We start from the raw sequence: 15918 nt of genomic DNA, 5'->3' as shown, positions 1-15918 counted from the left end.
CAAAGAGTGATACCTTATCTAAAAAATAACTAGAACAGCTAATTGTGTACCAGTAGCTCATGTCTGTACTCCTAGCTACTCAGGAGGCTGAGATCTGAGGATTAAGATTCAAAGCTAGCCCAGGCAGGAAACTCTGAGAATGTTATCTCCAAATTAACCACCAAAAAGACAAAGTGGTAAAGCACTAACCTGGAGTGAAAAAGCTAAGGGACAGTGCCTAGGCCCTGAGTTCAAGCTCTGCTACCAGCACAACAAGAGGAAGGAAGGAAGGAAGGAAGGAAGGAAGGAAGGAAGGAAGGAAGGAAGGAAGGAAGGAAGGAAGGAAGGAAGGAAGGAAGGAAGGAAAGAAAGAAAGAAAGAAACAAGCCAGCCAGCCAGGTGCCGTGGCTCACACCTGTAATCCTAGCTACTCAGGAGGCTGAGATCTGAGGATCGGGGTTCAAAGCCAACCCGGGCAGGAAAGTTTGTGAGACTCTAATCGTCAATGAACCACCAGAAAACCGAAGTGGTGGCTCAAGTGGTAGAGTGCTAGCCTTGATCTGAAGAGTTGAGGGACAGCGTCCAGGCCAGGAGTTCAGGCCCCACGACCGGAAAAAAAGAAAAAAAGGTAAGAAAGAAAGGGAGGAAGGGAGAACAAAAGAAAGAAAGACAGGGAGGAAAGACAGGGAGGAAAGAAAGGGAGGGAGAAAGGAGAGAGAGAGAGAGAGAGAGAGAGAGAGAGAGAGAGAGAGAGAGAGAGAGAGAGAGAGAGAGAGAGAGAGAGAGAGAGAGAGAGAGAGAGAGAGAGAGAGAGAGAGCTAGTAATTCTAGCTCGTCTTCACTTTCGCGCACACTACAACTCCCAGGCGTGACCGGGCTCAGGGGGCGGACACCTGTCCCGCCTGAAAAAATAGGACTCACCAATAGAAACCTGGAGCGGATGGGGGCGGTGCCCTGAGGGGGCGGGGCTTCGAAGAGCGGCTGGAGTGTGACGCCCGGAGTCAGTCAGCACCGGGAGCGCGGGGTCGAGAGTGCTGTCCCGGGTCCAGGGTCTCCGGACGGGCGGCGCAGGACCTCGCCCGGCCATGGGTAAGCAGCACCGAGGCCGGGGCGGGGGGGAAGCGGGGGGTCGGTGGGGGGGTGAGGCGAAGCTCGCGGCGGCGGGTCTCTTTTGGCCCTCAAGGAGGTGGGACCGCCCTTGGGGGGCTGAGGGGACGGGAGGTGGGCTCGCGGGGCCGGGGTCCGCGGAGGGAGCGCGGGTCGGGGCGCTGGCAGCCCGCCCGGCGCGGGGCGGGAGGCTTGGGTGTCTTCGCGCGCGCTCTCCGAGAAAAGGAAAGACAGAAAAGAAAAAGTTGGGGCGGTCAGGGGCTTCCCGGGCGTTTATCTCGAAACTCTCGTCGGCGTCTCCGGACTGAAATTTCACCGAGCCCCGGACGGTTCTGTCTTCCCACTTCCTGCCGCGGTTTCAGTCTCGAGCTGGGCTCAGCTAATTTGTTGTGACAGCTGTCAGCAGCAGTTCCTCTGCCTCCGGCCGCTCTGTCCCCTCCCCCGTGACATCCCCGGGCTTCTCAGAACCCGCCGACGCGGCCTGCGGGCGTCCGGGGCCCGCAGGCGTCCGGGGCCCGCAGGGGCCGCTGGGCGCGGGGCGCTTTCCACGCCGGCCGCCGTTTCCTGAAAGTGACTTCGCGGGTATTTGAAGAACTTGCTCGATGCGCTTTGAAGAATGCACGGTTCCTCTTTCGGCGCTGCTGGTTGGTCGGGTTTCTAGTGCTTTTCTTCGTTCTCCTCGCCTTTCTGATCTCCTCTTCACGCCCCCCCCCCCCCATCCCAGCTGGAGGCAGGACGTTTTCCTTTGCGCTCCTCTTTTTTTCCCTGACTTCCCCCTTCTTTTCTACCGTGTCTTCGGAAGGGACAGGCTGTGGCATTGATGGTGATGCGGGGAGGAGGCAGAGGGCTGAAGCGCAGGCTGCTGGCATGCTAGGAACACGACCCGCCTTGCAGTCGGCCTTGCCTGGGGGCGCAACCCAGGCCACACATCCCCAATATTCCACACTAAGAGTTATCCAGGTGGGGGGGTCTCACCGCCCTCCACTCCTACCCATGCTGGCGACCTGGATTCAGGAAACCCAAGGGCTTAGGGAGGTCCCAGTGTCCTTATAATGGCCTATTCACCTTACCTTTGTACAAAGGCAAGCTTTGGGGCCTTGGGCCTGCGTGGAAAGATCCACAGGACAAAGAATCTCACAAAGGAAACAGGTGCTTCTTGCCCCCTGCCCGATCCCACTGTGGGGAACGGATGAACATGTGAGGGTCTCTGTACTAATTGTGCCAGGGGAGGGAAAAGTGGGAGAGATGGTCCGTTCCCTACAGAGCTGAGTTGTAGAGTCCAGTCTGACTACCTAGGAACTAGAACTTGACATGACAGAGGAAGAAAGGGCTTTAGAATCAAGCCCCTCTAGTTTTGATTTACAGTCAGAGAATCTGAGGCAGGGAAACCAAGTCTAGCAGTGAGGGACAAGCCGCCAAGGCTCCTTGCCCCTCTTTCCCTATGGTCTTCTGTTTCCTGGGTGGAAAACTGCCCTGGAGTGGCCCACAGTCCCTCTTAGGCTGGTGCAAGGGACTTGGAGGGCCACAGTGTGGTGGGGTTGTACAAGGGAAGTGGAAAAGCTGAGGGGTTAGGGTGCCCCTTGCAGGGGTTCTGGCTGTGTGGTTGGGACACTTAGCACCTCTGAGTCTTGTTTCCCCTTGGTGGTAGGGGGTTTATCCATAGATGGAATTGTTACTATTACCATCAAACATCACCCACACTGGGTGGGGAGAGATGGTAGGGGTTCAACCTATCCTGGAATAGGATCTTTTAGGACATCCCAGAGCTGAGTGGCCGTGGGGCCTGGAAATGAGTACTCTCACATTTGGTGCTACCATGCCCTGTGCTTTTGTCACCTCTCTGAGCTGTTGCCTTGGCCCAAGCTGCTTACAGATCCTTCACGTCCCTCTCCCCCACCCCGAGCCGAGGTGTGGAGGCTGGGCTGTGGCTGGTGTTATATGCTAGGTCCGCAGGGTATGTCCAGCTTGTCTGTCCTCAGTGCTGGCTTTTAGCAGCTCCCTTTCCTAACCCACCCACTGGAGCAAGCCCCAGCAGCAGACTGCCAGGCAGACTGCTCCTGGGCCACAGAGTGGACTGGCTGCTTCAAAGGCTGTCTTTGTTTCCATTCCAGCTGGAGCTAAGAGAAACTTAAGCCAACAACCTCAGGCAAGGGGGTGGGTCCATGTCTGCTGGTTGTTATTGAGACAGTTGTTGCAATTATTGTAATCTACGCAATCTTCCTAGTCAGTGACTTTTCATGAAAGGAAGTGTCACTTCCTTCCTATCATACCGAGAGGGAGTGGGACAGGCAAGAAAAAGAGAGGGAGGGTAAGGGGTACCCACACTCAGCCTGTAGGTCAGCTCAAAGCTATGTGGTCTTGGGCTAGGCTCTGGTCCTCTCTGGACGTCAAGAGTATTTGAGATCAAATAGGCTCATCCCAAATACCCAAGCTGATGTTTAGAGAGTTCTTTGGTGTAGTAAGCTACGGGGGGGGGGGGGGGGGGGCGGGGGGGGCTGGACAGGACCTGCTGGTTCAGATCTCATTGAGGAGGTGTGCACACACAGGCTCCATTGTAGTTTGTGGGGGAGCGTCATTTCATGCTTTCTTCTGCTTAGAATACTGGCCATTAGGCCAGCACACACATCTTCCAGTGGCAGACTTGGTAAATGATGCGCCTGTGTGGTTCCCAGCACTCTCCTCCTCCTGCCCAGTCTCATCTGATTTCAGCTCTTGTCTGAAAGGGCTAGAGGACAGACACACAGGGGGTGTGATTTCCCCATGGCCTCCATGCTGTTCCTATCCAACTTCTGCCATGGATAAGCCCAGGGGAGACATCTTGAGTTATGTTCAGTGACTCTACCACTGGGAGCCCCCACTGTCTTCACTTTCTTCCCTTTGCATAGATCCCCTGTCGCTTGTCCCAGGTAGGCTGAGCCCCGGCCAGAAGCAGCCCTTGTATCAGGTGGGAATTCCTTAAGGGATTCTCAGTAACTATCCATCATTCTTCTCCTATGAAGGAAGATTAGTGAGAGACCCCAGGGCCCTGGGGGTCTATGAGGCCAGGGATGTGGATTTACAGTGGTAGAGGTTTGCTCCTTCCCACCTTGGGTCTGGCCAATTGAGCTTTTATACAAACCTGCTCATGTTAGCAGAGTGACAGACGGATACAGATCCACACAGGAAAAGTGGGAAACTTTGTACCCTTAGCCTACATTCAGAAAGCTCTAAATGTTGGGATTTGGTATCTTGGAACAGTCCAATTTCTCTGATTCAGAATCATAGCTCTGCCACTGGACAGCTGTGTAGCCTGAGGCAAACTGTTGAACCTGTCTGAGCCTCAGGTATGAAGTCTGTTAATCATCCCTGGGCTGGGGTGATTCAGGAAAGCACTTATAAGATGCCTTGTCCAAGGCTGGCCAGAACATTTCTTTGAGTGATGGTAGACCTGTGGTTTATAAAGGGAAGGAACTTACTTTTAGGAGCATGCTCTACTTACAGTGAGTGACTGAATGGAAGCCCTTTGCTGTAGTTTAGGATGTGAAGGTTGAGCTGCCTCATTCACAAGCCATGGAGCTGGGCAGACATCAAAGTCATAACCCATGAGGGGCTTGGGCAATTCTCCCTGCCCCACCCACATGATGCCTAGGTTGGGCTGGGTACAGGCTCATCTTCTGGCCCAGTACCCCATCTCCCTTGGTCTTCCTGACTGCAGTGGATGAGAAGTGGAAGGGGCTTGTGGAGTACAGTCCTATGTTGAGTATCACGGCTTTTCTAGTACTATTGTCTAACTGCACAAAATTCTAGGATCAAAGTAGGAATAAATTAGGTGGGAAGGACACAGGGCCCAGGAAGGAACTTCTGCCAACCTCAGAGGGCTCCCTGAACTAGTGGAGACATGTGGTCTTAAAAAGAAGGGTACATTGACAAAACTATCATTTTTCCTCAAAGTAGCTTCTAACTGCAAATGCCATTCCATCAAAACCCCACTGGTATATTTATTTATTAATTTACTCATTTATTCATTTTGTAGAAAATATGGCCACATTATCCTAAAGTTCAGATGAATTTTTTGATGGTTTTTTTTTAACTATTTGTTTGTTTTTTGTTTTAGTACTGAGTATTAAATCTAGGATGTTGCATTTGCTAGGCAAGCACTTTGCTACTGAGCTACATCCCAGCTCCAGGTGGAATATTTTAAAAAGAGAGCAATAATGAGAGACTTGCCCTCTGAATAACAAATTGTTTCATAAAGCTACCAGCATTCCACAGTGAATGGAAACAGAACAGAAAGTGTAGAAATAGTTCCAAAGGGGCTCCTTATTTGCAGTGGGATTGTGGGGAAGTAACATTTCAGGAATGTTACTGGGAGAGAGGGGTCACTCAGAGAGTACTGACACCCTAACTAGTGTATATGTGGGGGTGGGGGGATATGGGTAAATCTCCATGTCTCACATCCCACCGCCACCAGATGTAGATTCTAGGTGTGTTACAAGTAAATATTGGAACACCAATCCCCATTATCATTACTGTTTTGTGGACTGAAAAAGTCAGGCCTGAAGGACATTCTTGTGAGAAGAGGCTTCTTTTATTTTTTAATCTTGATCCAACCCTGGGACACTGAGGTCTTGTCTTGGAAGGAACCTTCCATACAAGCTGGGAGCAAGACACTGAGTAACATGACTCATGGCACCCAGGGACAGGTGGATTTCTCCAGCCTCTGCAGGTAGGGAGAGGCTGGACTGTGGGATCACCAGCTTCATAATTCCCTTCCCTCCCTTTTAGAACCAGAAGTGGGGCCTAGCTCACCATTACATGCTTGGGCTCCTCATGAGCTATGAGCTGGGCAGGCCAGAAAATGCCCCCCCTTCCATGTCTTTAACAGTGGATATCAAACTTAATTTTCATCAGAACCCTTTTTACAAATGAAGATTTACATGGCAATGAGATTTATGAATGAGTTGGGTAAAGGTGGGGTTAGGGCAGGTCAGCACTAGACAGAAGACACCTGGAAGAGGGAGACGTGTCTCTCTGCCTCCTCTTCTGCAGAAGTGGGCACCCAGAAGGCACTGCCAGGACAGAAAGAGCGCTAGCCCCGACTGGAAGAGAATGGAGACCAAGTTCATTTGGGGACTCAGAACAGAGAGAGTGTGTTTCCCTGGGAGGCAGGAGGCAGGAGCTCTGATCGCTTTCCCATCTAGGGTTAAAACAGCTTGGATTGGTGACCTCCTTTCCAGGTAACCTGAGTGCCCAACTCCAGGATATTTTTCCTGAGCACAGCCTAGGCAGAGTTCACAAACTCCAGAACTCAAATCTGATAACCCACTGGGATCCCTGTGGGGTAGACTCTCACGATACCCCTTATAGGACCTGAAAGGTCAGTCTTTAAAACACATTCCCAGGGAAGTGGTGCTGTAGCTCAAGTGATAGAATGCTTACCTTGAGATGAAGAGCTCAGGGACAGTGCCCAGGCCCAGAGTTCAAGCCAAACAACTGACAAAATAAATAAGTTAATAAATAAATAAATAAATAAATTTATTAAAATACATTCCTAGATGAGTGATAGTCCAACCACCTATTGATCTGAAGCCCGATGGACACCAACATGCCATTCTGTTTGTATCTAATTTGCAAGGAACCCATCATGCTCAGGAACACTCAGGTGGAAATCCTTCCTTGACCATGGCTAGGATGTGAGGCAGCAAGAAGTAAGGGAGAGAAGACAGGACATATGGAGTGGACAGGCAAGCAAGGTAACAAAGAGCTCATTGCCTCTCTTCTATATTGGAGGAAAGGACTGAGAACTTGGTTGGAAAGGCATCAGGCTTAACGCCAGTTGTTAACCCAGCATTTCTGGAGACTGGTGTGAACTGAATGACTGAAACCAGCAAAGAGGGTGACTGAGTCTCTGTCTTTGATGGGCCTCAGGACGGATGTCTCTCCTGGTATAAATGGACTCCTTATCAGGGTTTTGCTAATGGACCTGTAGTCAGACAGACTTCATTTTGAGTCCTGGTTCCTCAGGGAGACAAGCCACTTGACCTCTCTTGATTGTTTCCCCCTCTTTCAACGGGAACTCTCCTGGGACTAAGTGACAGAATGTGCATGAGAGAGCCAAGGACATTGAGCCAAGGACCTAGACAAAGTGAGTAAGCAGTAGCAGATGGAGCTATCACAGAAAACAAAGATCCTGAAGATCTTTATGCCTCCAGCCCTCTGGATGGTGTTAGTGTGTGTTTATGTTCCTAAAGACATTTTATTTTATTTAAAATTTTTTTTTTTTGCCAGTCCTGGGACTTGAGCTCAGGGCCTGGGCACTGTCCTTGAGCTTCTTTTGCTAAAAGCTAGCACTCTACCATTTGAGCCATAGTACCACTTTTGGCTTTTTCTGTTGATGTGATATTGAGGAATCGAAACCAGAGCTTCCTGCATGCTAGGAAAGCACTCTACCACTAAGCCACATTTCCAGCCTTATTTTATTTTTCTAGTACTGAGGTTTGAAATCAGGTCCTTGTGCTCTTGCTTAATTCCTTTGCTCATGGCTCTACCACTTGAGTCATACCTTCAGCCAAGCTTTTTGCTGATTATTATTTTGTTGTTGGTGGTGGTTGTGGGGCTTGAACTCTGGGTCTGGGTGCTGTCCCTCAGCTCTTCAGCTCAAGGCAAGTGCTCTACCACTTGAGCCACAGCACTACTTCCAGTTTTCTGGTGGTTTATTGGAGCTAAGAGTCTCGTGGGAGCCGGGAAGGTTGCTCAGTGGTAGAGTGCTTGCCTTGCATGCATGAGACCCTGGGTTCAATTCCTTAGCACCACATAAGCAGAAAAAGCTGGAAGTGGCGCTGTTGCTCAAGTGGTAGAGTGCTAGCCTTGAGCTGAAGAGCTTAGGGACAACCCCCAGGCCCAGAGTTCAGGCCCCACAACCGACAAAAAAAGAGTCTCACAGACTTTCTTGCTTGGGCTGGCTTTGAACCACGGTCCTCAGATCTCAGCCTCTTGAGTAGCTAGGATTACAGGCATAAGCCACCGGCACCAGGCTTATTTTTGAGATGGAGTCTCACAAACTTGTCTGCCCAGGATTGACTAAAACACCCTGATCTAAAAACATTCATTTATCTGGGATGGAGGAGGAAATCCTACAGTTTCTATCAATAGGGATTTCTTGTGGATCAGGAGTAAGGACCTGTCCATAACAGATAAACAAGAAGCAAAAGAAAAAAAAAAGGAAGAGGAAAAAACAAAAGAAAAAGTTGTCTAGGCTAGACATAGTGGTCCATGCCTGTAATCCCAGCACTCAGAGGCAGGATTGAGAGTTTGAGGCCAAAGTGGACTGCATAGTGGAGCTCAGTGGTAGAATAGTAGAGTGGGAATTGAATAGAATATGCACAAGTCCCAGGGTTTGATCCCTAGTACAGAAAAATAGATGTTGTACGTGCCTATAATCCCAGCACTTGGGAGGTCAAGGCAGGAAGATTGAGGGTTTGAGGCCAGTTACATACTTAGTGAAATCGTCTCAAAAAAAGAGAAAAAAATGATGTGAGTTCCTGATGCCAGATTTGCTCTGCCAGCCTGCTTCATGGCTTGAGGCAGTTTCCAATGGTTGTGATTTTTGGAATGGCAAAGGAATTGCATTTTTGCAACCCATTGGTTTCCCTAAGTAGAGTGGAATGCATGGCCCCTTTTGCATGGTTGAACCTTGCAAGTAGGCTTATCTGGTGCCTACTTGGATGGTGGGGGTGGATATTGAGGAGCTAGACAAATGACAGGTAGTCCATCAGGATGGCTGTGAGTAGCCAAGGCTAAGACGAGGAGTAGGCTGGCCAAAGCCACCTGGAGGAGGAAGGGACTTGTTAGGAGGGGACTGAAGAGTCACAGAGAGGACAGCAGGAGGCCCAAGTAGGAGCAGAAGCACTCTGCCTACTCAAGGAAATGTCTAGTAGCTCACAATTTATTACTTGTTTTCATCTGGATTATTCTTGGAGGGACAATTGTGTGGTGCTATGGAAGTCCACAGACATGAGGGCATTGGCAGTCTCCCCAATGCTGTTGAGCTGCTGTGAAACTTTCTGCCTGAACACGGGCTGATCATTATGCTCCACCTGGCCTCCTCAGATTGACCCTGATGAAACTTAAAGGGTTTCCCTCAGATGTGGGCAATGACAGGGGAGAAGATCCACTAGGCCAGGACAAGCTGTTGCTGGATGATGGTGGTGATGGGGTGTGTGTCTGTGTGTTGTGTAAAGGAAGAGTCCAACTGCATTCAGGAATGACGGGCAAGTGACACTGGATGGAAGAGCTAAAGACTTTCCCCTCCTCTAGCCCATTGCAGCTACATGCATGCTACATGCATCCCATGTGTCCTTTCCTCTCTTTCTTTCCTCTCTCCTGACAGCACCCTCTGCCAAAGGGAAAAGGAAACAATCAGAGGAGAGTGACTCCTTGGAACTCCCTGTGTCCCCTAAACCCGATGGTGAGCAGAGCAGGAGCCAGAGCCCCGTCCAGCAGGAGGTGAGTTAGGAGACTCCTCGGGCCTCTTCTACATTTTCAGCCTGGCCTGCAAGTGGAATCTGGAGACATCTTGAGCTCTGGGGAGGGAAATGTGCTCCTACCACACATTCTGCAGACAGCTAGGGCCCATTCAAAAGGTACAGGAGCTGGATGCTGGACGGGCAGAGGACTCACATGTCCCCTGTGGCAATGAGTTTCGGCCTTGGAACTTGCTTTTCAAATACTTCAGTACCGAAAGAAATAAAAAAGAAAAGAAAGATAGGAAAGAAAGCAAGAAAGGAAGAAAAAGGAAGAAAGGAAGGAAGGAAGGAAGGAAGGAAGGAAGGAAGGAAGGAAGGAAGGAGAAGGGAAAACAGAATATGCACTATTCACTCTAAGATGTAGAACTACATTTCCATCTATCCATCCAAGCTGATAGCATGGAAGCATCCCCTCTGGGGGATGCAGGCCTCATGGAGTAGGCCCACAGCCCCAGAAGAATCCAATACCCTTGTTCCTTTAACTTGTACCCCAGGGCGACAGGACACTAAGCCTGTGTTCCAGGAACTCAGGCTGCTGGAGAAGCCAAGATGGAGATGTAAAATCAAAAACAAGATAAAGAAACAGCTTAGAGAAGGCAAGGCTGCCCTTGTGGCTGCTTTCAGCCCTCCTTGGCTGTTAGACTCCCATGGAGCTCTGGACTCCAGCCCTGTCCTGAGTCCTGGTCACTAAGCTGATGCCTGTGTTTGTGTGACCAAAGAAAGATGACCGCAGTCCAGGACAGGAGGCTAGGTGCTCTCAGGGAGCCTGGGGTTGGGGCCAGGCACCTCTCCTCACAGCCAATGGTGCCCACATGTCCAGCTACCTACCAACTGGGGTCCATCCCCACTCCTCCTGTTCTCTCCCCAGGACTCCCCCGAGGCAGGCGGGGAGCGGGAGGAGGAGCAGGCCTTCCTGGTCAGCCTCTACAAGTTCATGAAGGAGCGACACACGCCCATCGAGAGGGTGCCCCATCTCGGCTTCAAGCAGAGTGCGTCCCTGGGGTGCAGGCAGGGAGGGGGGCCCGGCAGGGATCCTCACCTAGCCAGGGCAATGGGGAACTCTGGATGCTGACATACAGGGGCTGCAAACAGAAAGGTGCCTCCCTGTAGGCTTAGGGCTGGCAATGGGTGGAGCCACTGGAACAGCCTCTTGGCCACTGGGCCAGTGAGGTACTCACTGGACCAGTCTGCCCGCTGTGTTATTGGCCTGTCTGGGTGTGTAAGGGGCTGCAGGCTGCCCCCACCTTCTGCAGAGGCTGAAAGCTGGCCTGGTCCTTCTTTCCTCTAGTTAACCTGTGGAAGATCTACAAGGCAGTGGAGAAGCTGGGGGCCTACGAGCTGGTAAGGAAGGCTCATTCTGGCTCTCACTATGCCACATCTCCAGCTGCACCCCAGGGCGAGCTGGGGAAGGGGAACGTTAGCTGTCCACGAGAAAGGAAGAGCCGGAGTCCCCAATCCCAGCCCTTGCATGCTGCAGGGAGCAGGGACCTAACCTGCCTGCCGGTGCCTCGCTGCTCCAAGCAGAGTTTTTCTTTTCTTCCCCATCTGTGGTGCCTTCCTTTCCTCAAAACTTGCCTGGGCTAGTAGTCAAGCGGTCCTTGGGAGAAAAGATTGGTGGGTGCTGCGTGGTCCCCTTTAGCATCCCACTTAGCCGCCCCCATCCCTGCAGGGGGGAATCTGGGGTTTCAAGGACCCTGCCACTAGGTGGCACTGTCTCACATGATGACCTTTGCAGGTGACGGGTCGCCGCCTCTGGAAGAACGTGTATGACGAGCTGGGAGGCAGCCCTGGCAGCACAAGTGCAGCCACCTGCACACGTCGCCACTACGAGAGGTATGCAGGATGTACCACAATCTCCCTGGGTAGAAGGCTCAGTGCATTGAGTCCTCAGCTGGGCCAGGAATTGTGTAGCCACGGGAGGAGGAGCGGTGGTCAGCTGTGTGTACTGTCAGGGTGGGGCCTGGGGACACCGTAGGGGACATTCCTGATGGTAGTAGTGATGGGGAACCAGAAGGGCATGGATAGAGCCAGAGGTCAAGCCGTGTGGGATGACCACCAGCTTCCTGTGGTCACACTGACTTCTCCTCAGGCTGGTCCTCCCATATGTGCGGCACCTGAAAGGCGAGGATGACAAGCCACTGCCCCCCTCCAAGCCCAGGAAACAATACAAGATGGCCAAGGAGCACCGGGGGGATGATGGGGCCACAGAGAGACTGAAGAAGGCCAAGGAGGAGAGGCAGGTGGGCCTGGTGAGTGTTGACCCGCTGCCCCTCTTGACTTCTTGCAGCTCTCCTACCTGCCTGGCTGTCTCTGCCAGGCTCCCTGCTTGAAACATTCAGTGCCCGCTGCTAGGGCCTGTCCTTGCCCTAGGTCCTTTAAAGCCCAGCTCACATTCAGTCATCAAGCGCTATGTCTGGATTCTAGGCTGTATCCACCCATAGGACAGGGCACTTTGTGAAACTTTTGCTGTAAAGACTAACAAGGGTCCTGGGCACCCCGAAAACTCTGCTGCATCCAGGTTCCTAGGGTAGGATGCAAGGCCCATCCCTAAGGCAAGGATTTTTCTCATTCTAGATGATTCCAGAAAAGACCAACACAGATGCTACTGACCTGGCACAGCTTCCTAGCCAGGGGCCCTCTAAAGACAGCATGAAGCAGCCAGATCCAGCCTCTGGGCCCTCCCTGCCTTTCGTAGGTACCAGCAGCTGTCCTGAAGCCTACAAGCGATTCCTGTCCGACTTCTACTACAAAGGGACACATGGCATCATGTCACCACTGGCCAAAAAGAAGCTCCTGGCCCAGGTCAGCAAAGTCGAGGCCTTGCAGTGCCACGAGGAGGGCTGTCGCCATGGGGCAGATGGCTCTGAAAAGGAGGCCCCAGAGAGTCCTCAGACCCTCAGAGGGCTAGCTGAGCACTCAGAGCACCAGCTGACCCCTCAGGAGAGACTGCAGGCCCCTGGGAGCAGCGTCAAGGCTGAGGTTCAGGCAGGGCCCTGCCCCACCGCCCCCATCTTCACAGGCTGTTTCCACGCCTACCCTACCGGAGTTCTGAAGCCTGTCAGCCAGCACCCCTGGGACTTCTCCAGCCTGAAAGACAGAGTACTCCTGGGGCCTTCTAGCAAAGAGGAGGGGCTACCAACCCAAGAGCCCCAGCTGGGGTGGGGTGGGGATGCCAGCCGCCCCTCTGCATTCCAGAAAAGCAGTTCCAGGAAGAGCAGCTTCTACCCTAAGCCCAAAGCCTGCTGGGTGTCCCCCATGGCCAAGGGCACCGCTGAAAGCCTCTTGCCCCTGTCTACCCACCACAACATCTCAGGCCTTGGCCACAAGCGCAGCCTGGAAGAAGATGGTTTTACCCATGGTGGTAAAAAACTGAGGGCAGTGACTCCATTTCTGAAGGAAGTGGATACCAAGGAATGTGGGGTTAAGCCTACAGCACCTGGCCTGGCTGTCTCCTGCCTGCTGGGCCCAGGCCTGGGGCCTGCTGCCCCAGAGGCCTACAGGGGTACCATGTTGCATTGCCCGCTCAACTTTGCTGGCACCCCAGAGCATTTGAAAGGCCAGGCCACATTCCCCTTCAGCCCCCTGGTCATCCCAGCCTTCCCAGCCCACTTCCTGGCCACAAGCCACTCACCTGTGGCCACTGGCTTGATGCACTTCCCCCCTACCTACTTCGACAGTGCCCTCCGCCACAGACTTGGTGCTGCTCCATCTGCCTGCCACATACCGCCTGTCACTACCTACACAGCACCCCCCTTCTTCCACCTCAACACCAGGCTATAGGCTCTAACCTATGGCATGTACTTTGCTGTGGAGGGTCTGATATGGCCCAAAATGGGCAGCCACTGCCCAGACCCTGGGCCGGAGCCCATTGTCCAGGACACCTGGGCTGGGCAGGCTGGCACAAGGAGAGGCAATGGGAAAACTGGATTTGTTTCAAGAAAATAGCCCCAGAGGCTTGAGTTGTGACAAGACCTGAGAAGAGGATAATGCCGCCCCCCCCCCCCAACAGAGGCCAGGATCTGGGTGAGGGTCTTGGGAGTCAGATGGCAGCTCAAAGAACCCAAGTTGCCCACAGAAAGTCCAATAAAAAGTGGGATTGCACCCAGCCTTGCCATGCACAAGGACTCTCGTGAGTGCAGGTGAGCTGGGACCAGGCTCGTGGGTGGGGTTATCAGTCTGAGCAAAGGGGACAAGCAAATGACATCTAGGGGCCTCATTGCCACCACCCCTCTGAGGAGTGGACCCACAGCAAATCTCAGCCTGGGTGTGGTTCAGTAGGCCTTGCAGTGCATCCTGGGTCTTCAGTCCACTCCCAGATTGCTAAGCCTCAGGCAGGTGTGCTCCAGCATAGGCTTGAGTGACTCCAGTACTTGGCTAAACAGCAAGACTCCAGATTCTCTACCACATGTGCCCTGCATCTGCTAGCCAGCACTGGGAGGGGAGTTGCTTGTTTCGAGACAAGAGTCTTACTGTGTTACCCATGTTGGTCTTGAGCTCCTGGGTCCAAGAGATCTGCCTGCCTTAATCTCCCCAGAGCTGGGACTATTAGCACGTGCCACTACACACAAAAAGAGGGGACTTTTAAGGGTGTAAGCATGAAGGTGCTCTGGAGGCAGATACAGATTTGGGAGCCCTGCTGCTGAATGCTCTTCAGCAATCCCTTGCCCCCCGCCCCTTGTCTGCCCCACACAAAAGACTCACTGAATTCACTGAAAAAGGTCATGGACAGGGAAACGAAAAATCAGTCCTGTGCCCAAGCATCTTGGTGTCGGGGTTTCTGAAATGGCTCTAGGGGCATGTGAGACCCTGAAGCCTTGGGCCCTCCTTCCTGCAGTAGAGACAAGGGGTCCCTTTCAGAGGTGTTCTCCAGGAAGTCTGTCCTCAGAACAGCTTTAAACCTGTACCTAGAAAGGCAGTACCACTATGGCCCAAGTGATGGCATTGTGCCAATGTAGGTCAGCAGACCACTCTGACTATCATGGGAACTCACCAGGCTTCCAAACTCGGACTGTGGGCAGGGAAGTCTTGTGTGATATCCTCCCCCCCTTAGTTCACAACTAGAGAGGCTGGCCAGGATGAGAAGGGGCACTGAGGATGACAGAATTCAAGCTAAGCCACACAATATGTACCAGTGGCAGCTGTCTATGATGGGAGCTCAGTCACAGGCACCCTTCAAGCATGGTCTTTCTCATGCTCCCCAGAGGCCAGTATCTGCTTGACCAGCCTTGAGCTCCTGACTCATGCACTGGCCCACTGCTCCAACCTGTCCCAACCTATGGAGCCCAGTGATTGGCAAAGAAGGGGAGCGCTTGAGTTTTCCCAGGTTCCTGACAAATGTCCTGGTAACTGGGCTGCAGATCCTGGAGTCAGATAATGGACAGGTGAAGGCTGTTATGCATGAGGTCCTGCCTGCTATGTGGCAGGGTCACTGGAGTCTCCATCTACAAAGTGCCATTGGCCTCACTCGCACAAATGGGGGCAGGTGGTAGGGCAGCAAGGCTTGCAGATTGCTCTGTGCTGTGACAGTGGCACCCTCTGGAGGCAGGCCTAGGAAATACACTTCTCATGAGCATCGGACTCTAGCAAATAATAATAAATAATAATTTCAAGGAAAAATGGCTATTGGGTTTCTCTTGGATAACCAGAATTCTATCCTACATGGAACCATTTCCTAAGGTAAGTAGTGGTGACTGCTGCTTGGACAGCCCCTTTCAAGCTCAAAACTGAAGGAACAGCCCCATACCACGAACCCTGGGTCCCACTCTTCATGCTGGAATGCTGATGCTGTCCAGTCACTAGGTGGCTGCTTCTGTGCTATTGAGTCCTGAGATAGACCAGGGCAATTTCCTAAGCAAATAACTGCAAGAATGTGGAGAATGGCACTGATCAGCAGTACAGAGGCCTTCAGAGCAGGAGCTCAGAGGAGTCACGGGTTCCCCATGCACAGCTCAGCTCAGGCCCCTGTCCTCCCCACTCCTGAGGTTTGAGCAGCATCTGCTCTAGGTGTATGTGCACAGCAGCACAATGACCAAGATAATTTGAATGCTCCCTGTCCTGGAATGTGGTAGAGTTCAGTTCTGGAGATTGGCAAAGGCAGATGATGGTGTGCATATGCTCTGCCGCCTCCAGGGGAAGTTCTGTCTCCCCAATTTCTCAGGGGACCCCAACCACTACGGGAAAGCCAGCATCACCTGCCCCAGCAAGGGTCTCTGCAGCCACTTGGCCCTTTCTGTGGGGCTCCCATGGGGAGAAAGGGACGGGGGTGCTAGAAGGAGAACAGAGAGAAAGGACTCATGCCTCCCTTGCCCAACTTGAGATTCCTGGCTTC

At 52.4% G+C, this 15918-nt stretch overlaps 1 protein-coding gene across 3 annotated transcripts; it reads left to right on the top strand.

The window, feature by feature from the left end:
• The first annotated feature begins 977 nt into the window (after window positions 1-977).
• Window positions 978-15192, top strand: LOC138807826 (AT-rich interactive domain-containing protein 5A-like). 3 transcript variants are annotated; one of them, XM_069993619.1, is made up of 8 exons: window positions 980-1068; window positions 6701-6818; window positions 9455-9570; window positions 10459-10579; window positions 10879-10931; window positions 11326-11423; window positions 11680-11839; window positions 12165-15192. In XM_069993619.1, exons 2-8 carry the CDS (start codon window positions 6797-6799, stop codon window positions 13368-13370), a joined length of 1776 nt encoding a protein of 591 aa, XP_069849720.1. In that variant the 5' UTR covers window positions 980-1068; window positions 6701-6796; the 3' UTR covers window positions 13371-15192. The 3 variants fall into 3 exon arrangements, with proteins under 3 accessions (XP_069849721.1, XP_069849720.1, XP_069849723.1); XM_069993620.1 differs by lacking the exon at window positions 6701-6818 and having other exon boundaries at window positions 978-1068; XM_069993622.1 differs by lacking the exons at window positions 980-1068; window positions 6701-6818; window positions 10459-10579 and having other exon boundaries at window positions 9540-9570.
• The last annotated feature ends 726 nt before the right edge of the window (window positions 15193-15918 follow it).

Source organism: Dipodomys merriami, unplaced genomic scaffold (genome assembly GCF_024711535.1).
Source record: "Dipodomys merriami isolate MVZ:Mamm:240054 unplaced genomic scaffold, mDipMer1.0.p SCAF_435, whole genome shotgun sequence".
Taxonomy (NCBI): domain Eukaryota; kingdom Metazoa; phylum Chordata; class Mammalia; order Rodentia; family Heteromyidae; genus Dipodomys; species Dipodomys merriami.
This window is presented reverse-complemented; position numbering and strand designations above follow the sequence as displayed.

Coding starts and splice junctions, on each gene's coding strand:
- LOC138807826 (XM_069993619.1), top strand. CDS start 6,797: ATGGAGTGGACAGGCAAGCAAG. Junction 6,819..9,454: donor GGAGTGGACAGGCAAGCAAG/GTAACAAAGAGC, acceptor CTCTCCTGACAG/CACCCTCTGCCAAAGGGAAA. Junction 10,932..11,325: donor AGCTGGGGGCCTACGAGCTG/GTAAGGAAGGCT, acceptor TGACCTTTGCAG/GTGACGGGTCGCCGCCTCTG.